The following is a 22,587-nucleotide window of genomic DNA, read 5'->3' as shown; positions in this document are numbered from 1 at the left end:
GCGCCATGCTGGGACCCCCGTGCAGTCTAGTCCTGGCTGCTTGCTCGCTCACACAGCGCGCCTCGAACCAGCAACCGGGCTGAGAAATAGGCGTTAATAGGCGCTATTGCAATGGAAATCTGCCACCTGACCCCCCCCCCCCACCCCCACCCCAAGCCCAATCAGAAACTCACACCAATGCCAACAAAAGGCCGAATGGGAAATTAGCAACTTAAATTTCCAGCGCGTTAAATTCAGAAATTCATAAGTGATAGGAGCAGGATCAGGCCGTTCGGCCCATCAAGTCTACTCCGCCATTCAATCATGGCTGGTCTATCTCTCCCTCCTAACTCTCCTGCCTTCTCCCCATAACCCCTGACACCCGCACTAATCAAAAATCTATCTATCTCTGCCTTAAATATATCCACTGACTTGTGGCCTCCACAGCCGTCTGTGGCAAAGAATTCCATAGATTCACCACCCTCTGGCTAAATAAATTCCTCCTCATCTCCATCCCAAAGGAACGTCCTTTTATTCTGAGGCTGTGCCCTCTGGTCCTAGACTCTCCCACCAGTGAAAACATCCTCTCCACATCCACTCTATCCAGGCCTTTCACTGTTGTGTAAGTTTCAATGAGTTCCCCTCCTCATTCTTCTGAACTCCAGCGAGTACAGGCCCAGTGCCGACAAACGCTCATCGTATGTTAACCCACTCATTCCTGGGATCACTCTCATAAACCTCCTCTGGACCCTCTCCAGGGCCAGCACATACAGGAGGTGCTTGAAGTCCTACACCACCAGGGCTAGGCACACATCCATCCCTGCAACCATTAGGTTAATGAACCAACCTTTACAACCCTAATGAAATAGAAGGAACTGTAGATTCTGGTTACTTCAGCAGGACAGCAGCAACTCTGGAGAACATGGACAGGTGACATTTTGGGTCTGGACCCTTCTTCAGACTAAATCTTGTAGGAAGGAACTGCAGATGCTGTGTTAAACCTAAGATAGACACAAAATGCTGGAGTAACTCAGCAGGACAGGCAGCATCTCTGGAGAGAAGGAATGCATGATGTATTAGGTGGGGACCCTTCGTCAGAATGCTGAAGAATGCAAGACATAGAAACATAGAAATTAGGTGCAGGAGTAGGCCATTCGGCCCTTTGAGCCACCACCGCCATTCAATGTGATCATAGCTAATCATTCAAGATCAGTATCCTGTTCCTGCTTCCTCCCCATATCCAATGATTCCGTTAGCCCCAAGAGCTAAATCTAACTCTCTCTTGAAAATGTCCCGTGAATTGGCCTCCACTGCCTTCTGTGGTGGAGAAGATAGCTTGTCCGGCTGGGTTACTCCAGCACATTGTGTGTGTCTTATCCACAGCCCTAGTCCCCCCATCTGTATTTCATTGTTTCCACATTTCCACTGTTCCACCACAAAATCTTGCTCCAATGCCTCACTGGTGGGAATTCTGCGAGACCCTCTTTCACTGCTCCCCCTCCGTGGAGTATGAAGAAGGGTCCCGACCCACAACATCAACTGTCCACCCAATACAATGGACAATAGGTGCAGGAGTAGGCCATTCGGCCCTTCGAGCCAGCACCGCCATCCAATGTGATAATAGAAACATAGAAACATAGACAATAGGTGCAGGAGTAGAGGCCATTCGGTCCTTCGAGCCTGCACCACCATTCAATATGATCATGGCTGATCATCCAACTCAGTATCCTGTACCTGCCTTCTCTCCATACCCCCTGATCCCTTTAGCCACAAGGGCCACATCTAACTCCCTCTTAAATATAGCCAATGAACTGTGGCCTCAACTACCTTCTGCGGGAGAGAATTCCAAAGATTCACCACTCTCTCACTCATGGCTGATCATCCCCAATCAGTACCCCGTTCCTGCCTTCTCCCCATATCCCCTGACTCCGCTATCTTTAAGAGCCCTATCTAGCTCTCTCTTGAAAGCATCCAGAGAACCGGCTTCCACCGCCCTCTGAGGCAGAGAATTCCACAGACTCACCACCCTCTGTGTGACCCACTAAGTTCCTCCAGCATTTTTGTCTTTTTTTAAACTTCTTGGAGATAGATAGATTCTTGGCTTAAACCAGCATCTTAAACCACTTCCTCCCAACACTGTGCTGTTCAATATAGGGGGACAAACTCCAAAGAAGCAGCGCCGGACGAGAGGATCGAACCCGCGACAACGCCGCCGCCAGGTTGGTGATAGAGGGGCCGAATGGCTTGGGCCGTGACACCCGTGAGGCGGGGCGGGGCGTGGGCTGGTGACTGATAGCGGAGGGGCGGGAACGTTGATGACGCAATGGTGGGGGGGGCGGGGACGATAATGACGTCAGAGCAGGAGGCGGGCCGGGACGCAGGGGGGCGGGGCGATGTGGGTGACGTGAGGGGGCGGGGATGTAGTTGACGTCGCTTCAGAGGCGGGCTGTGTGGGTGACGTCTGGGGCGGGACTATGCGGGTGACGCAGGAGGCGCGGTGTTGATGACGTGAGAGAGGGGCGGCGCTGTAGATGATTGACGCGAGGGGGAGGGGTGACGCGAGGAGGAGGGGCAACGCGGCGGGGTGTTGATGACGTAAGAGAGGGGCGCAGCTGGGGATGATTGACGCGGGGGGGGGGAGGGGCGACCGAGGGGAGGGGGAGGGGCGGTGGGATGATTGACGTGGGAGGGGAGGGGCGACGCGGGGGGAGGGGCGGCGCTGGTGATTGACGGGCGGGGGCGGGGAAGGCGCCGCCATTTTCCTCTGTTATGGAGTCGGGCGGACGGAGCGGACGATAGTGAGCGGGGCTTCGTCTCCCACCCTGAGTCTCCCGGCTTGTCGGTGAGTCTGGCCGCCCCCGCCCGCCGCCTGCAGCTCATCTCATCTCACCTCACACCCGGCGCTGAGGAGCGGGGCTTCACCGGGCGGGAGGAGGAGGAGGGGGCGGGAGTGTGGACAGTTGGTCACTTGGTCAGTCAGTGAGTGGGTGGGCCTCAGGGTGAGGTGGACGGCCTGTGCTGGGGGGAGTGTGGACAGTTGGTCACTTGGTCAGTCAGTGAGTGAGCCTCAGGGTGAGTGAGTGTGTTGGTCGGAGTGTGGACAGTGGGTGAGTGAGTGGGCCTCAGGGTGAGGTGGACGGTCTGTGTTGGTCGGAGTGTGGACAGTTGGTCACTTGGTCAGTCAGTGAGTGAGTGAGTGGGCCTCAGGGTGAGGTGGACGGTCTGTGCTGGGGGGAGTGTGGACAGTTGGTCACTTGGTCAGTGAGTGGGTGGGTGGGTGGGCCTCAGGGAGGGTGAGGGTCTGGGTCTGTGCTGGGGGGAGTGTGGACAGTTGGTCAGTCAGTGAGTGGGTGGGCCTCAGTGAGGGTGAGGGTCTGGGTCTGTGCTGGGGGTCGTGGGCATCAATCCTGGGCCACAAGGGGGTGAGGGGGAGATCTGTGTGTGGTCAGTGTTATTCCTAGTGGACAGTTGGTCACTTGGTCAGTCAGTCAGTGGGTGAGTGGGCCTCAGGGTGAGGTGGACGGTCTGTGCTGGGGGGAGTGTGGACAGATGGTCACTTGGTCAGTCAGTGAGTGAGTGAGTCAGTGGGTGGGCCTCAGGGTGAGGTGGACGGTCTGTGCTGGGGGGAGTGTGGGCAGTTGGTCACTTGGTCAGACAGTGAGTGAATCAGTGGGTGGGCCTCAGGGTGAGGTGGACGGTCTGTGCTGGGGGGGGGTGTGGACAGTTGGTCAGTGAGTGAGTGGGTGGGCCTCAGTGAGGGTGAGGGTCTGGGTCTGTGCTGGGGGGGGGTGTGTGGGTCGTGGGCATCAATCCTGGGCCACAAGGGGGTGAGGGGGAGATCTGTGTGTGGTCAGTGTTATTCCTAGTGGACAGTTGGTCACTTGGTCAGTGAGTCAGTCAGTGAGTCAGTGGGTGGGCCTCAGGGAGAGTGAGGGTGAGGGTCTGGGTCTGTGCTGGGGGGGGGGGGGGGGGTCGTGGGCATCAATCCTGGGCCACAAGGGGGTGAGGGGGAGATCTGTGTGTGGTCAGTGTTATTCCTAGTGGACAGTTGGTCACTTGGTCAGTCAGTGAGTGGGTGAGTGGGCCTCAGGGTGAGGTGGAGGGTCTGTGTTGGTCGGAGTGTGGACAGTTGGTCAGTCAGTGGGTGAGTGAGTGGGCCTCAGGGAGAGTGAGGGTGAGCGTTTGGGTCTGTGCTGGGGGGGGGGGTGTGGGTCGTGGGCATCAATCCTGGGCCACAAGGGGGTGAGGGGGAGATCTGTGTGTGGTCAGTGTTATTCCTAGTGGACAGTTGGTCACTTGGTCAGTCAGTGAGTGGGTGAGTGGGCCTCAGGGTGAGGTGGAGGGTCTGTGTTGGTCGGAGTGTGGACAGTTGGTCAGTGAGTGAGTGGGTGGGCCTCAGGGAGAGTGAGGGTGAGGGTCTGGGTCTGTGCTGGGGGGGTGTGGGTCGTGGGCATCAATCCTGGGCCACAAGGGGGTGAGGGGGAGATCTGTGTGTGGTCAGTGTTATTCCTAGTGGACAGTTGGTCACTTGGTCAGTCAGTGAGTGGGTGAGTGGGCCTCAGGGTGAGGTGGAGGGTCTGTGTTGGTCGGAGTGTGGACAGTTGGTCAGTCAGTGGGTGAGTGAGTGGGCCTCAGGGAGAGTGAGGGTGAGGGTCTGGGTCTGTGCTGGGGGGGGGGGGTGGGTCGTGGGCATCAATCCTGGGCCACAAGGGGGTGAGGGGGAGATCTGTGTGTGGTCAGTGTTATTCCTAGTGAGCTGGAGAAGGGGCCACAGGGGTGATGAGAGGAGACAGTGAGGGAGGGGTCGAATGTAGGGCAGGTGAGGCTGACACGAGTGGGGGTGGAGGCATGGGAGACTGAATGAGGCGGTGGTCCGGGTGGTTGAGGGATGCAAGTCGTGTGAGGTGGGGTGTGGGGGCAGTGTGGTTGGGGGGGTACATGGGGTGGCATGTGGGGGATTGCTGTGTGGGTGAGGTGGGGTGTGGGGGCAGTGTGGTTTGGGGGGTACATGTGGTGGCATGTGGAGGGGGGGGTGCTGTCTGGGTGAGGTGGGGTGTTGGTGAGGTGGGGTGTCGGGCAGTGTGATCGGGGGGTACATGGGGTGGAGTGTGCATATGGTGAGAGGTGGCAGTGAGACTCCTCTTGTGTACTCTGGGTGAGGTTCGGGTGGGTACCGGGTAGCTTGTACTGAGTGGAGTGGAATTGCAGCAAGGAGCTTCGGGTCATGGTGTGGGTGGTTTGGTTGTTGCGCTGGAGAGCAGTGATGGAGAGGACACAAGGCAGGTGTTGACATACAGGTGTCCATGTTGACCAAGATGCCCCTTCTAGGCTAGTCGCACATGCCCACATTTGCCCCATGTCCCTCAACCTTTCCAACCTGCAAACCTATCCAAATGTCTTTTAAATGTTGTTATAGTATCTGCCTCAAATACCTTGTCTGGCAGCTCGTTCCGTACCACCCTTTGTGAAGAAAATAGGTTCCTATTCAAACATCCCTCCCTCTGTAAAGTGATGTTGTCTGGTTCTTGATTCCCCTACTCTGGGTAAAAAGCTGTGCATTCTGATTGGGGATGATCAGCCATGATCACATTGAATGGCGGTGCTGGCTCGAAGGGCCGAATGGCCTGCTCCTGCACCTATTGTCTATTCTATTCCCCTCATGAATTTATGAGTCTTCTCGGTGTCAGGCAGTAAATGAAGAGGCTGCTTCAGTGCAAATGGTTTGGCTATTCACAGTGTATATCGATGAGTTAGGTGAGTGAATGAGGAGTGAGATTTTGAACTTTGCTGATGACACTGACAGTCGGGTGAAAATACAAGAAACTGTAGATGCTGGAATCGGACAAAATGCAAAGGGACAGCCAGAGAGGGTAGTGAATCTGTGGAATCCATTCCCACCGACGGTGGTGGAGGCCAAGTCTTTGGGTCTTCGCCGGGGGCTTTGACTTTGACATCGGGAGAAGAATGGAGAGCAGGGGAGAGACAAGACTTTGCCTACCATCACAGTGAGGAGGAGATTCACTGTGATGGATGTTTGTGTAAATTGTGTTGGTGTGGGTCTTGGTTCTTTTCTTGTATGGCTGCAGAAACCAAATTCCGTTTGAACCACATGTGAGGTTCAAATGACAAATAAATGGTATTGTATTGTATTGATAAGTTATTGACCCAAAATTCTGGAGTAACTCAGCAGGTCAGGCAGCATCTTTGGAGAAAATTGATAGGTGACGTTTCACAGAATGCTCCCCCCCCCCCCACCCCCCCCCCCCCCCCCCCCCCCCCCCCCCCCCCGTATCTCCCTGTGACATGAACACTAATCTGCTCTTCTATTTCTTCCTGACTAAGGGATGCTTCTGGTGTAATCCCAGCAAAGTGATTGCTCCATTTTTATTTCTGAGCTTTGCCCATCTTGCCTCTCCTACCTGCTGGTTATTATTGGTGATAACTTCCTTGTTCAACAATGCAACAGCTCCTCTTTTACCTACCCCTCCCTTATGCCTGAAACCTCCACTCTGGAATCTTGGGCTACCAGTCTTGCTCACATTTCAATTGTGCTTCAATGATTGCAACAATATTATATTCCTATGTGCTGAACATAAACCAAAGTTCATCTGACCTGGCTTCCAGGTAGGGTTGCTGTAAAATGGAGGCAACCTAGCCATCCAGTTCCCAAGTATATTTTTAAAAGGACATACCTGTACCTTTAGAATGGATATGAGGAGGAATTTATTTAGCCAGAGGGTGGTGAATCCGTTGAATTCATTGCCACAGATGGCAGTGGAGGCCAAGTTATTGGGTATATTGGGTGATGAAGGAGCAATGGGGCTTTAGTGGTGTGTTTATTGCCATGGGTATCTCGTGCTCTGGACGGAGTTTATATGAGAACTTCTTTGCTTCAGAAGGCTGTGGCGGTCAAGTCAGTGAATATATTTAAGGCAGAGATAGATTCTTGATCAGTATGAGTGTCGGGTTATGGGGAGAAGGCTGGAGAATGAGGTTAGGAGGGAGAGATAGATCAGCCATGATTGAATGGCGGAGTAGACTTGATGGGCCGAATGGCTTAATTCTGCTCCTATCACTTATGATCTTTTGAGAAATACTTGTGATACATTGTGAGTCCTTCCCTGACTAGGTGCTATAACCTTGTGGTGTGACATGGCTTCTAATTCCTTTTGGAATGGTTCTAAAGTGGCAAAATGTTATTTAGAAATATATTTGCTCGTTTGAGAATCAGGTGAAAGGCAAATTTGCTTCTTACCTCCTCCTCTCTAGGCTGTTGCGATCTTTGGTCAGGTGTGCTCTCACCTACCTCACTGTAACACTGTTTGACAGCAAGGAGGTCGGGGTATCTGACTGGACATTCACCTGCTATTAGTTTATGTACAAGGAGTGCGTGCAGTGACTATTTAACTCCTAACTCTGATCTATCGACCTTGCTTTATTAAACCTCAAGCAAATCCACTTGCATAGCCTACAGGCTGTTTAATGAAAGCCGTGCCAGTGTTTATTCACCTGAGCTCATAGTAATCCCTCAGGCTCTGTTTCCATTGATGGAGGATCAGGCAGCATCTGTGAAGCGAATTGCAGAGACGTTTCAGGTTGGAACCCGTCTTCTGACTGGAGTACTGATGTCCACATGTACTTTAGCGGGGTCTTTGATAAAGTCATGCACGGTCGGGTGGTCTGTAGTGTTGGGTCACATCGGAACCAGGGAGAGCTTGCCAAAGTTGGTTTGGTGGTAGACATCGAAGGATGGAGTTGGAGGCTTGTGTCCCATGAGGTGTCCCATGGGGTCAGTGTCCCCTGGGTTGGTGCCAGGTCCCTTTGTGTTTGTCCGACATGTTAACGATTTGGATGAGAATATAGGTGGCATGTTTATTAATATTGTGGATGCCACCTAAATCGGTGTTAACGTTGACTGTGAAGATGGTAGTCTAAGGTTACGAAGAGATGAATGAATGAATGAATAAGTTTATTGGCCAAGTATTCACATACAAGGAATCTAGATCTACTTGGTAAGCGGGCAAAGGCAGATTTAACTGGACAAGAGCAGTGTCATGCATTTCGGGAGGTGAAACCAAGTGACTGGAGTTAGACATAAAAAGCTGGAGTAACTCAGTAGGACAGGCAGCATCTCAGGAGAGAAGGAACGGGTGACGTTTAGGTTCGAGACCTTTAAGGGTCGACCCGAAACGTCACCCATTCCTTCTCTCCCGAGATGCTGCCTGTCCCGCTGAGTTACTCCAGCATTTTGTGTCTATCTCCGGCTTAAACCAGCATCTGCAGTTCCTTCCTACACATGATTTGACGGGAGTATTGTGTGTAGTATTGGTCATACTACGATAGGAATGATGTGATGAACTGGATGTGCTGAAAAGATGCAGAGTGAATCAGGGCTACATAGGAGTACAAGTACATTGTTTCCTGAAGTTTACAAGGATGGCAGAGGATCTCAATGAAACGTACCGAATAATGAAAGGCCTGGTCAGAGTGGATGTGGAGAGGGTGTTTCCACAAAGGACAGTCTAGGAACAGAGGGCACAGCCTCTGAATAAAACAACAGACCTTTAGAATGGGGATGAGGAGGAATCTAGCACGAGGTGGTGAATCTATGGAATCCATTGCCACAGGCAGCGGCGGAGGCCAAGTCATTGGGTATTTTTAAAGCAGACTTTGAAAGGTTGTTGGTACACAAAATTGCTGGGGAAACTCAGCGGGTGCAGCAGCATCTATGGAGCGAAGATAATAGGCGACGTTTCGGGCCGAAACCCTTCTTCAGACTCCAGGTTGTTTATTGGTTACAGCGAGGAAACAGGAGAATGGGGGGAAAATCCATCAGCCAGGATCGACTTGCTGGACTGAATGCCCTAGTTCTGCTCGTATGTGTGATGGAAAATGACCATATCGTTGGCTAGGCTGGTGAAGAACATAGATGGCATGCTAGCCTTTATCTATCACGTCATTGAGTGCAAGTGTTAGGGCATGATGTATGGTCATACAAGATGTCGATGTGACTGCACCTGGAGTATTGTGTCCGTGCAGGTGAAACAAAGGGTCACGGACACCTCCTCTAACATCATCTACTGCATCCGCAGTGCCCCACGTGGCCTCCTGTACATCGGCGACATCAAGTGTAGAATCTAACTTCATCTACTGCATCCGCAGTGCCCCACGGTCACCTCCTCTAACGTCATCTACAGCATCCGCAGTGCCCCACGTGGCCTCCTGTACATCGGCAACATCAAGCCTGGACTCTAACGTCATCTACTGCATCCGCAGTGCCCCACGTGGCCTCCTGTACATCGGCAACATCAAGCCTGGACTCTAACGTCATCTACTGCATCTGCTGTTCCCCACAGCGCCTGCTGTACATCGGCAACACCAAGTGTAGAATCTAACTTCATCTACTGCATCCGCTGTGACCCACGTGGCCTCCTGTACATCGGCAACACCAAGTGTAGAATCTAACGTCATCTACAGCATCCGCTGTGACCCACGTGGCCTCCTGTACATCGGCGACACCAAGCGTAGACGCTGCAACCGTTTCACCAATACTTGCGCTAGGTCCGTCAACACCTGTTGAATCTCCCGGTTGCTTAATATTTTAACGGCCTTTCCCATTCCCACACTGACCTCTCTGTTCTGGGCCTCCTCCATTGCCTGAATGAGACCACACGCAAACTGGAGGCACAGCACCTCATATTCTGCTTAGGTAGCTTACTATCCAATGATCAGTGAATTCTCTCAGTTTGGATAACTAACATACAAGCACCCCCCCCCCCCCCCCCCCCCCCCCCCCTTACAACTGTTCCCCTTCCCTTTGCCCCTATGGTATAATACCCATTTCCACACCGTTTCACTAAAGTAAAAACAAACTTATGTCACGGCGTCTGGGCTTGATGATCACTTGGAGAGTGGCCTTTGCCGTAACAGAACAGTTAGCTTGTTTGTACCAAGTTGCAGGGGACGGGAGTAATATATATATATAAATGTGATGTGGCGGGTTGCAGCCCCTCTGATGCCTCCTCAGGTTCAGAACGCAGGCCAGGACTCACTCTCCTGATCTGTCCGATTCACAATGCAGAGAGAGGTAAGAGAGAGAGAGAGAGAGACAATGAATGAGGCACCTGCTTGTTGCTTTGCTCCGGGACTGGCTAAGGTGGCTATTCACACATCCAGGCAGGAGAGTGGAGAATATTTTCCAGCTAACTGCCCACTCACTTTCCGAGGTTATGTTTGTGCAGGGGTTTGCATGGAGATGGCGTGAGTATACTGGCTTGCTGGAGGACATCTGTGACCGCTGGACATTTCAGGGGTTACACTGCATCCCAAATGCAGAGAACAACCACTTAATTTTATATTTTGGCACTGCCATTTTAACAATAATTATTAAAACACCAGATAGCGCTAAAGTGACGCTTTGTTTCAAAGTTTAGTTTAGTTACATCGTGGAAATAGGACTGAAGATAAATATGATGCTGGAGCCATGATCACATTGAATGGCAGTGCTGGCTCGAAGGGCCGAGTGCCACTTATTGTCTATTGTAACTCAGCAGCATCTCTGAATAGAAGGAATAGGTGACGTTTCTGGTCAAGACTCTTATTTCAGAACTTTCTGAAATAGGATCTTTGTCCCAGCAATGACCCGTACACTCGTTCTACCCGACACACCAGGAACAATTTGGAGGCCAATTAACCTACAAGCATACTCGTCTTTGGAATATGGGAGGAAGCCATTGTGGTCACAGGGAGAACGTGCAAACTCCGTACAGACAGCACCCGTAGTCAGCATCGAATGCGGGTCTCTGGAGCGCCGCTGTGCCGGCCCAAATCTGTAGATGAAGCACAAATGTTTGTCTCAGAGGTGAGGGAGCAATCCTTTCAGCCTTGACTGAGACTTGCAGCACCCAGCAGAGCACAGAACAGAACATGCATCACTGGAACAGGCCCTTTTGGTCCGCTTCATCACAGTACCCACTGTGCCTATCCATGCTAATTCCACTAGGGACAATTTACAATTTACACAAGCCAATTAACCTACAAAGCTGCATGAGTTTGGAGTGTGGGAGGAAATTGGAGCACCTGGGGAAAACCCATGCAGGTGGCAGGGAGAACGTGCAAACTCCGTACAGACAGCACCCGTAGTCAGGATCGAACCCGGGTCATTGTAAAGAGAAGGCATAAAGAGCAGTGATGCTTAATTCAATGCAAAGTGTACTTTATAAATCTTTACTAACAGTGGTTGCAAGCAAATAATAAATCATGAAAACACATCGACTAATGAAACACTTAATAAAATCAATAGTTCAGTAAATCCTTGTTTTGACGGACTTCTAACAGAGGTTCCATTTAACGGAATGCTGCTCGGACAGACCGACCGACCGACTACAAAACTTCCTTGGCCGCTTCAAGGCGGCTCTCGCCGGCAGTGTCTGTCAGCACTCCGGCCACAAGCGGGCTGTGACCATCAACTCGGCCGATCCTGGCTCCTCCCCTGGCTGCCAGCAGGCCAGGGTGGTCAACTCACCTGGATTCCTGGCCCAGTCTGAAGAATTGTCTCGACCCGAAACGTCACCTATCCATGTTCTCCACAGATGCTGCCTGAGCCGCTGAGTTACTCCAGCACTCTGTGAAACGTCACCTATCCATGTTCTCCACAGATGCTGCCTGACCTGCTGAGTTACTCCAGCACTCTGTGAAACGTCACCTATCCATGTTCTCCACAGATGCTGCCTGACCCGCTGAGGTGGGATCAGTTCAGTTCGTGGTGTTTGGCACGAACATTGTGGGCCGAAGGGCCTGTTCCTGTGCTGCACAAGTTAAAGCTTGTGATCTATCAGGGAGATGTTTCGTCAGATTGCCACCGAACATTCAGTGTGTGTGTTTACGCTCTGGATGAATAACGCCTCTTTAATCCCCTGTAGCATTGAGATTTTGCATTGTTCATTCACTGGTGTTTGGTTTTAAAAGCGCGTGACACTGTTAAAACATGAGAATAAGTAGGAAGGATTCAGAGAAGGAAAGTGTTTAGTCATTTGACTGCCGTACCTAATGATGCAAAGCCAGGAGTCCACCATTAAACTGAGTGTCATGTGTTTGCATAACCTTGCATCTGAAAGTCTGAAGATGCAAACTTGCTTTTGGCTGCTGACTGGATTACGTAGTGTGTTTGTCTTTGCTTCAGTGAAGCAAGCATAACAGGTCTGCCCAAAGCTGTGACATCTTTAACCAGAGCTCTCCATGTAGCGTCTTTCAGGATAGGAATTATGGAAGAAAGCTCCTGAGCAAGCCGTCATAGAGTCACACATGCTAGCGTAGCACTAGAAAATGTTAGAGGACATGGGCCATTCATATCCATGGAACAGTGCGGCACAACAACAGGCCCTTCGGCCCACAATGTCTGTGCCGAACACAATGTCATCTGCCTGCTCGTGGTCCATATCATGGCCTCATCTACTTCCTGTGGCAGCTCGTTCCATAAACCCACCACCCTCATTTGGACTCCGCAGTTGCAGCATGGGACCCATACACAAATAAAAAAAATTCTTCCATCGAACGTGTCCAAAGACAGGCAGCCCGATTTGTTACTAACACCTATGAGAGAGAAGCGAGTGTCACCAAACTTCTGAATTCTCATGGGGTGGAAGGAACTTTCTCCAAGACAGACACACGTGAAGCTCATTGTTGGACCTGTTTTTACAAAATGTTAAATGGTCAGCTCGACATAGATTACAAGGCCTACACCAAACCCAAACCAATTAGGAGCAGACGAGGGCATTCGATCCAATTTGTGATTCCAGCTACAAAGACAGATGTGTACAGCAATTCGTTCCCCCGCACACACAATTAAAGCATGGAATAATCTCCACCCAACTATAGTTACCCAACCAGATGCAACTACATTTAAAGTAGCTCTTTCTTCCCAATAACCCTTTCTGGCTTAAGCCCTCCCTCCACCACCTCCACAGTTTAAATTCCATTTGGAATATTTTGGAGGACCAAGAAACCAAGAACCCTCTGTGAGAAAAGGTTGCCTTCTCATGATAAGCCGATGCCCTCTAGTTCTTCATTTCCTTACCCTGTGAAAGACACTGTGTGTTTCCCCACATAATTGTATACTCCTCCATAATTATCACCTGCTCAGCCATCTATGCTCCACAGAATAACAATCCATCGTGCCCAACCTTTCCCTTGTGTCCTGGCCTGGTCACTAATTCACACGGGTTCTATGTTATCCCACTTTCTCAGCCCCCCCTTCCCCCTCCCCACACATCCGAGGCAATTTACAATCTACCTACAAACCTGCACGTCTTTGGGATGTGGGAGGAAACGGGACCAATCGGAGTCACAGGTAGAACGTGCAAACTCCACACAGACAGCACCTGAGGTCAGGATTGAACCCGAATTTCTGCCGCTGTGAGGCAGCAGCTCGACCCGCTGCGCAACTTTTGCTGCTCATGTTTGTGTAAACCACCGTTCAGCACTTTGAGTCTAAATACCACCCCCCACCCCTCTCCTGCGTCCCTGTTCCTCTTTGGAGTGTGGGGGGAAACCGGAGCTCCCAGAGTCACGCAGGTCACGGGGAAAACGTACAAACTCCACGCAGAGAGCACCCGTAGTCGGGAAGCAACCCGGGTGTCTGGTGCTGTAAGGCAGCAACTCTACGCTACTGTGCCACCTATTCCTTGATTTGTAATCCGTTTTTCTTTGAATCTTGAGTTTTTATTCTTCCCCAGTGTGTGAGGACAGTGTTCATTTTACTCTCCCAACTGCAAGTAATGACAAAGAACCCACGTACCTTTGTAACTTGTCATTTGTAACGTGTGCTCACCTTGACTTTGCTTTGCCTTTGACTACTTGCTACACCTGGTGAAGAAAGCCTGTCGACAGGCTCATTGTGAAAACATAATGGGGTCAGCAGCTGGAGGCCAGCTCGCTGGTGTTGCTTACAACAAGTATGGTGAACTGGATCATTTCATGATTTGGTTGCTCCATTCGACGTCCCCACCCCACCCCCGGCTGCCGTTGATCAGACCCATGTGGTGAGAAGATTGACATGCATGTCTGTGTGAGCATTATTGCAACTTTACCTAATAATTGCAGGTATGCATTGCACGACTACTCTATGTAGCTGGTATGCTTTGAGAGGGAGGGGGGGAGGGAGAGGATTGCTGGCACATGCAGCGGCCGCAGTAGATAGGACTGTTCGCTACTTTTGGGTCTTTGTCGGCACCAACGCATGGCCACACTTGTGTGCTGCCTGGGTTGTGGGAGAAACAATGCGTCTCACTGTAACTAGCTCTGTGGCAACTAATTAGCATAGAATAAGGGGGAGGCCATTTGGAACTGAGATGAGGAAAAACTTTTTCACACAGAGAGTTGTGGAGTTGTGGAATTCTCTGCCTCAGGAGGCAGTGGGGGCCGATTCACTGGATGCATTCAAAAGAGTTAGATTTAACTTGGGGCTAATGGAATCAAGGGATATGGGAAGAAGGCAGGAACGGGGTACTGATAGGACTCGAAGGGCTGAGTGGCCTACTCCTGTACCGAATGTATATGTATCTATGTGTCTATCATTCATTCAAAAGAGAGAATTAGATGTTCCCCAGATCATGGCAGTATCATCTGTAGATTTTGCTGATCTAAGAATCGTGGATGGAATACAGTTTCCGTAACACCTCAGTGTGCGAGAAACTACATGGGCACAGGAACATAAAGATATTTGCAAGCTCCATGCCTAAATTGTGTAAACTCCACAGTGGATAGAAGTGAGGCAGCAATGTGGAGATCAGATCAGGAGATCTGAAGAAGGATCTCCACCCGAAACGTCGCCTATTCCTTCGCTCCGTAGATGCTACCTCACCCGCTGAGTTTCTCCAGCATTTTTGTCTACCTTGGAGATCAGGACTTGGTGGGAATAACTTGGTAGAAATATTGTCTCACAGAGCACAGAATGGGATCTAAGAATGAGGGTATATAGTTTGCTGACAGTGGTGTCGCAGGCAGATTAGGGACATAATTAGATTGTTGCCAATAAATCCAAGAAATAAGTAATGTCGTAAAATGGTTAATGTGTAGATCGCTAATATAAAGAGTGCATCATCTCCACACCCTGTAGTAATGTCGATTCCATCTGTGTTTCACCTCGAGAAAAAACCTCTGTTTCTGGTGTTTGTTTCAAGAATTTGATCCTAATCTATTGATTCATTGCTATTCAGCTAAAATCTGAAATTTCATCTACACATCCATTTTTATTTTTGCATCACTTGCCTAAACATTTTCAGTAACTTTATATTAGTTGGAGACTCTCGGCACTTCCCGAATATGACGACTAAAGTCGCACTTGCGTTAACAATTCTTTAAGCCCACTGTTTTATTTCGGTGGTGTGACTGTTCATTAACCTACCGGTCAGGTAGACTCTAAATCTCGAAGCCAATCTCTGGCTCGTATCTATTTTCTTCAGTTCCTCTTGCTCACAACCAGTCTTCCGTTCCACTTCTATGGAACTAATTCTTATTCCGTAATCTCTCTCTCTCTCCAGCCCAATCTTCTATCACTCTTCTACCTCCTGTCTGTAAGATCGCTTTCAACTAGACGTAGAAGATTGGCGGTCACTGTGGCGCAGCGGTAGAGTTGCTGCCTCACAGCGAATGCGGGTTCCATCCCGACTACGGGTGCTGTCTGTACGGAGTTTGTACCTTCTCCCCGTGACCTGCGTGGGTTTTCTCCGAGATCTTTGGTTTCCTCCCACGCTCCAAAGAAGTACTGGTGTGTAGGTAAATTGGTTTGGTAAATGTTATAACTGTCCCTAGAGTGTGTGTATAGGACAGTGTTAATATGCGGGGGTCGCTGGTCGACCTGGACCCAGTGGTCGAAGGGCCTGTTTCCACGCTGTATCTCTAAAAAAACAAAAACAAAAATCACATTCTACCCAAGCACAACAGGAAGTGCAAAGAGAAAAATACCAGAGTTAGCAGCGTAATGTCACGTCAGTGTGGCAAGAGTCTTAAAGCAGGGGCTAAGTTAGAAATGAATTATTAATGGTGAATATGAAATGGCAAGGCCCAACTAACATTTTGTTTGTCTTCATAGCAGCAGGCACATTAACAAAACCAGGTGACCAAAGAACTCTGTAAAAATAAGTGAGGATCTTGAAACAGTAAATGAGGAACAATGGGACTTTTGGAGTGTCACATGCACCATGGTGGAAGCACAGGGCCATGACGTAGACAGTCACAAGAGGATAATGCAAACATTATACCACCGCTTGAACATTCCACACAGCTTTGTTCAACACACCAGTCACTGGAAAAAATCTGATTACACTGTGTGCAGATTTATTTCAATATCACTAACATTGGGAATTGGAGCTGAGAAATGTTTGTATTAACTCGAGTTATGTTTCTTTTGGAACAGATAAGGCTTAATTAATTTGTCTTCTTGCGTATGGCGTGCACAGCCTAAAGTTGTAGGTCAACTGTTCTATTTGATCTTTTGTTTGTGCATGTGGGGTTGACTGCATTAGTTGAAGCTGGGCGGACAATGAAGGTTGCAATCTTCCACCCCAATCCAATTGTAAAAGGCTGGGGAAGTCAGCAAAGGCAATTGTCAAACGAAAGGTGGTTGATGAAGCGTAGCTCGATATTATTCAGCAAGCTATGATGCAAGAACTGATATGAAATTTCAATGTGAAATCTCAAAAGGCATGTACACTTGAAACAGGAAAGACTGGATGGCCGTGGGGAAGAGCAGTGGGCTAGCAAGTTGCTGTGGATGCTGAATTGCCATGTCCAGTGGTCCATCTTTGGGGAAGACAATAGGCAGAATTTGGAAGGACTTTCTGATAATGTGCTTCACCTGAAGTTCATGTTCATTAGTGATAGCAGCAGAATGAGGCCATTCAGCCCATCAAGTCTACTCCGCCATTGAATCATGGCTGATCTATCTCTCCCCCCCCTAACCCCATTCTCCTGCCTTCCCCCCCTAACCCCCGACACCCATATGAATCAAGAATCTATCTATCTCTGCCTTGACTTGGCCTCCACAGCCGCCTGGGGCAAAGAATCCCACAGATTTACCACCCAAGGGAGAGGAAAGCAATGTGCAGTGTTGTTTGTGAAGTGGCGCTGGGATTTTTCAGGTTGTGGCTAAAGGGTGTCGAGAGGCTTGGCAGACTTGCTCGTCTTATTTAAATTGATGTTTACACAATTTAAAATAGTGTTCACTGATCTCATGACCCATTTCTCCATCAGTTCTGGTCATGAGCCTGATCTCTGGTGTGAAGGACAACTCTGACCGTCTGTGTACTCCAGCGACTGCACCCTAAGGTAAGTGGTCAATGGTGCGATGCGATGGCAGTGAGGTCCCACACGGCTGTGGGGAGGTCGGTCCAGTCGTGGGAGAGTCTAGGACCAGAGGGCACAGCCTACCAATAAGAGGACGTGCGTGCCTTTAGATCGGGGAGGATCAGTGGTGCAATGGTAGAGTTGCTGCCTCACAGAGCCAGAGACTCGGGTTCCATCCTGACTACGAGTGCTGTCTGTGTGGAGTTTGCACGTTCTCACTGTGGCCATGAGGGTTTTCATTCCTCCCACACTCCAAAGACGTGCAGGTTTGTACGTTAATTGGCTTTGGTAAAATTGTAAATTGTCCCCAGTGTGTGTAGGATGGTGCTAGTGTACGGGGTGATCGCAGGTCAGCGCGGACTCGGTGGGCCGAAGGGCCTGTTTCCGTGCTGTATCTCTGAAGTCTAAAGTAAAGATAGGATAGAGTGCAGATCAATGGTGGGTGGAGCAGCACGAGAGGACAAAGTGGGATTAATCAAATCAATCCTGCAGTCCAGAGACCCACGGTCAAGGGGCCCGCGGTCAAGGGGGCTGCAGCCCTGGGGCCTGCACTCAAGGAACCCGCGGTCCAGATTAAACTCCATCTGCCATTTCTCTGCCCATTTCTTCAACTGAACTAGATCCTGCTGTGTTTTCTGACAGATTTCCTCACTGCCTGCAACTCCTCTGATTTAGGTGTCGTCAGCAAACTTATGCCCCTGTCCCACTTAGGAAACCTGAACGGAAACCTCTGGAGACTTTGCGCCCCACCCAAGGTTTCCGTGCGTTTCCCGGAGGTTGCTGGTGGTTGCCGGAGGTTGCAGGTAGTGGAAGCAGGTAGGGAGACTGACAACAACCTCCGGGAACCGCACGGAAACCTTGGGTGGGGCGCAAGATCTCCAGAGGTATCCGTTCAGGTTTCCTAAGTGGGACAGGGGCATTATTTATTCACCAACCATTTGGCTCACCAGCGTCTCTTCTTCCTGAGGAGACTGAAGAAGGTTCATCTGTCTCCTCAGATCCTGGTGAACTTCTACCGCTGCACCATCGAGAGCATCCTTACCAACTGTATCACAGTATGGTATGGCAACTGCTCTGTCTCCGACCGGAAAGCACTGCAGAGGGTGGTGAAAATTGCCCAACGCATCAACGGTTCCTCACTCCCCTCCATTGAGTCTGTCCAAAGCAAGCGTTGTCTGCGGAGGGCGCTCAGAATCGCCAAGGACTGCTCTCACCCCAACCACGGACTGTTTACCCTCCTACCATCCGGGAGGCGCTACAGGTCTCTCCGTTGCCGGACCAGCAGGTCCAGGAACAGCTTCTTCCCTGCGGCTGTCACATTACTCAACAATGTACCTCGGTGACTGCCAATCCACCCCCCCCCCCCCCCCCCGGACACTCCTCCCACAGGAAAAACACTATGACTGTATGCATGTAAATAGATTTATTTATTGAAATCATATTCTATGTCGCTCTTCCAGGGAGATGCTAACTGCATTTCGTTGTCTCTGTATTGTACACTGACAATGACAATTAAAGTTGAATCTGAATCTGATTTATCGTTTATCGATATCGGTGGAGGTGGGAAGGATCTGTTCAGCATTGACCACTCAGCCGTTTGTGTTGCAGGATTGTTGTGCAGGATCTTCTGCCTCAAGATGCCTGCAGGCGTGTACTATTCCATGCCCTACTGTGCCATCTTCATCCTGCCAATCCTCATCATGGATGTTCCAGCTCTGGAGGGCTATGTGTACGCGGTAAGTCTGGCAACACCCATCTATCCCTCTGATTAATGTTGAATTCACTGAGCTTTTAGTACAGTTGGTGCTAGTTGCTTACATTGCATTGGCTATATTTAAGAGGGAGTTAGAATTGGCTATATTTAAGAGGGAGTTAGATGTGGCCCATGTGGCTGAAGAGATCAGGGGGTATCGAGAGAAGGCAGGTACAGGATACTGAGTTGGATGATCAGCCATGATTATATTGAATGGCGGTGCAGGCTCGAAGGGCCGAATGGCCTACTCCTGCACCTATTTTCTATGTTTCTATTCTCTAGCCTCTGTAGGCCACGGTAGAGCTACTGCCTCGCAACGGCAGCGATCATCCTGCCACTGGGTGCTGTCTGTGTGGAGTGTGCCTGCACTTTCTCCCTGTGACAGCGTGGGTTTCCTCCTGGTGCTCCCACATTTCAGACGGGCAGGTTTTGTAGGTTGCTTAAATGCTGCCTGTGACTCGCTGAGTTACTCCAGCATTTGTACTTTCTTAAATTTGTACTTTGTATCTGACTTTTCTCTTTCTGTCATGCCACCGTCGCTGGGATTGTCCATGCCAGAAGGGGATTGTGTTCCTCTGCTGGATCCCTTGTAGGCCTCAATGTTTAGTTTCATTTACTTCAGAGATACAGCGTGGAAACACGCCCCTCAGCCCACGAGTCTGCACCGACCAGCGATCCCCGCACACTAGCACTATCTATCACACACACACACACACACACACACACACACACACACACACACACACACACACACACACACACACACACACACACACGGAACAATTTACATTTATACTGAGCCAAATAACCTACAAACCTGCACGTCTTTGGCGTGTGGGAGGAAACCGGAGCACCCGGAGAAAACCCACGCAGGTCACGGGGAGAAGGTACAAACTCCGTACAGACAGCACCCGTAGCCGGGATCGAACTCGTGGCAGCAGCTCTACTGCTGCGCCTTCATGCCACCCTACCAAGTGGTCGACCACCTCAGCTACTGTCAGGGGTTATGGGGCGAAGGCAGGAGAATGGGGTTGAGAGGGAGAGATAGATCAGCCATGATTGAATGGCGGAGTAGGCTTGATGGGCCGAATGGCCTATTTCTGTTCCTATGTCTTTTGAACATAACAGAATCTAAATTTTCAAAGGTCTGTGTGCTGCAGAAATCTTATTGATTATCAAGACAGGCAGGAGAGGAACTCTACAACTTGATAACATCCTTGTATCGACGGGGGGTGTTTAGGTTTCTTATTGTCACTTGTACTGAGGTACAGTGAAAGGCTTTGTTTTGTATGCTGTCCAAACAGATCAGATACATCATACATGTCCAACCCCACACATATCTATACATCCAATCACTTCAAACTCAAGTCTGTTGATGGAATGGAGCGGCTGGGCTTGTACACTCTGGAATTTAGAAAGATGAGAGGGGATCTTATTGAAACATATAAGATTATTCAGGGATTGGACATGCTAGAGGCAGGAAACACTGTGGTACTGTGGTGCATCAGAGTGCAGCCCCTTCATCTCTTTGAAGACAGGAAAACGGTTCCCGATGTTGGGGGGAGTCCGGAACCAGGGGCCACAGTTTAAGAATAAGGAGTAAGCCATTTAGGACGGTGATGAGGAAATACTTTTTCACCCAGAATCTGTGGAATTCTCTGCCTGAGAAGGCAGTGGAGGCTGATTCTCTGGATGCTTTCAAGAGAGAGCTAGATAGTGGAGTCAAGGAATATGGGGAGAAGGCAGGAACGGGGTACTGATTGTGGATGATCAGCCCTGATCACATTGAATGGCGGTGCTGGCTGGAAGGGTGAATGGCCTCCTCCTGCACTATTGTCTATTGTCTATTGATTGGTCTTTGTGAATTGCCCTAGTGAGTAGATGAGAATGTGATAAGTTACCATCACCCGGTGGGGTCACAACATCTGGAGCCTGGATCGTCTCGGCGCAGAGGGAGAACAAAGAGGGAAGAGACAGAGACTTTAAGATTTTGCCTTCCATCACAGTGAGGGGGTGTTTGGTGAACTCACTGTGGTGGATGTTAAATTTGTGTTGATTGTGTGTTTTTGTCATTTTTTATTACATGCATGACTGCAGGGAAATGAAATTTCGTTCAGACCGAAAGGTCTGAATGACAAATAAATTCAATTCAATTCTGGATTTATATAATGATTGGGTGATCGATGGTCAGCGTGGACTCGGTGAGGTGGAAAGGACCATTTCCACGCTGTATCTCTGTATGTCACCTGTCCATGTTCTCCAGAGATGGCCTCATTCTGCTCCTGTCAGTGTCCGTAGTGAGTGTGGATCTGGGGGACTGGGGGGCTGGGGGAACAGGCAGCTGTGTTGTGATGTTTGCTGCCCTGGTGAGTTGCATTGGGACGACAGATGGCACAATGGGCTAAGTGTTCGGCTGGCAACCGGAAGGTAGCCGGTTCGAATCCCGCTTGGAGTGCATACTGTCGTTGTGTCCTTGGGCAAGACACTTCACCCACCTTTGCCTGTGTGTGAATGTGTGTGAAAGGTAGGAACGGAGCCAGCTGAGTGCAGAGCCTTCAATGCCGAGGTCTTTGAGTCTGGTGAGCAGGATGTTATGGTTCACTGTATCGAAGGCTGCGCTCAGGTCGAGGAGGATGAGGATGTTGAGGGAACCAGTGTCACCAGAGGTGAGGAGGTCGTTGAGGACTTTGAGGAGAGCAGTTTCTGTGCTATGCAGGGGGCGAAAGCCAGATTGGAGGGGTTCAAGTAGGTTATACGCAAGGAGGTGGGAATGAAGTTGCGACGCAACGATACGCTCCAGGGTTTTTGAAAGAAAGGGGAGGTTTGAGATTGGGCGGTAGTTAATGAGAGAGGAGGGATCAAGACCAGGTTTCTTTAAGATTGGTGTAACGGCAGCAGTTTTGAAAGTGGAGGGGACAATTCCTTGGGACAATGAGGAGTTGAAGAGATTAGTGAGGTAGGGGCAGAGAACGGGGAGGCAGGACTTCAACAGGGGAGTGGGGAGAGGGTCGAGGGAGCAGGTAGTGGGTTTGGAAGAGCTGGAGACAAGGAAACTCTTTTTCTCACAGATGTTTGCTGCCCTGGTGAGTTGCATTGGGACGACAGATGGCACAATGGGCTAAGTGTTCGGCTGGCAACCGGAAGGTAGCCGGTTCGAATCCCGCTTGGAGTGCATACTGTCGTTGTGTCCTTGGGCAAGACACTTCACCCACCTTTGCCTGTGTGTGAATGTGTGTGAGTGATTGGTGGTGGTCGGAGGGGCCGTAGGCGCAGATTGGCAGCCATGCTTCCGTCAGTCTGCCCCAGGGCAGCTGTGGCTACAGAAGTAGCTCACCACCACCGAGTGTGACTGAGGAGTGAATGAATAATGCGATGCAAAGCGCCTTGAGTATTAGAAAGGCGCTATATAAATCCCATCCATCATTATTATTATTATCACTCGGCACTAACAGCAGCGGCAACGGTGGCAACATGTTAAAGGTCGGCAATAATGGATGTATTTGTTCCCACAG

General features: G+C 50.1%; 1 protein-coding gene across 1 annotated transcript in view; it reads left to right on the top strand.

Annotated features, from left to right (window-relative positions):
• Window positions 1-2,691: 2,691 nt before the first annotated feature.
• Window positions 2,692-22,587, top strand: part of LOC116969448 (E3 ubiquitin-protein ligase RNF167-like) — a 52,687-nt gene continuing 32,791 nt past the window's right edge. The window contains exons 1-3 of the mRNA XM_033016351.1: window positions 2,692-2,821; window positions 17,230-17,304; window positions 18,931-19,058. Of these exons, the coding sequence (XP_032872242.1) occupies window positions 18,960-19,058 (99 nt within the window). The 5' untranslated portion in view covers window positions 2,692-2,821; window positions 17,230-17,304; window positions 18,931-18,959. The remainder of the gene's footprint in view (window positions 2,822-17,229; window positions 17,305-18,930; window positions 19,059-22,587) is intronic.

This window comes from Amblyraja radiata, unplaced genomic scaffold (assembly GCF_010909765.2).
Source record: "Amblyraja radiata isolate CabotCenter1 unplaced genomic scaffold, sAmbRad1.1.pri S43, whole genome shotgun sequence".
In the NCBI taxonomy this organism is placed as follows: Eukaryota; Metazoa; Chordata; class Chondrichthyes; order Rajiformes; family Rajidae; genus Amblyraja; species Amblyraja radiata.
This window is presented reverse-complemented; position numbering and strand designations above follow the sequence as displayed.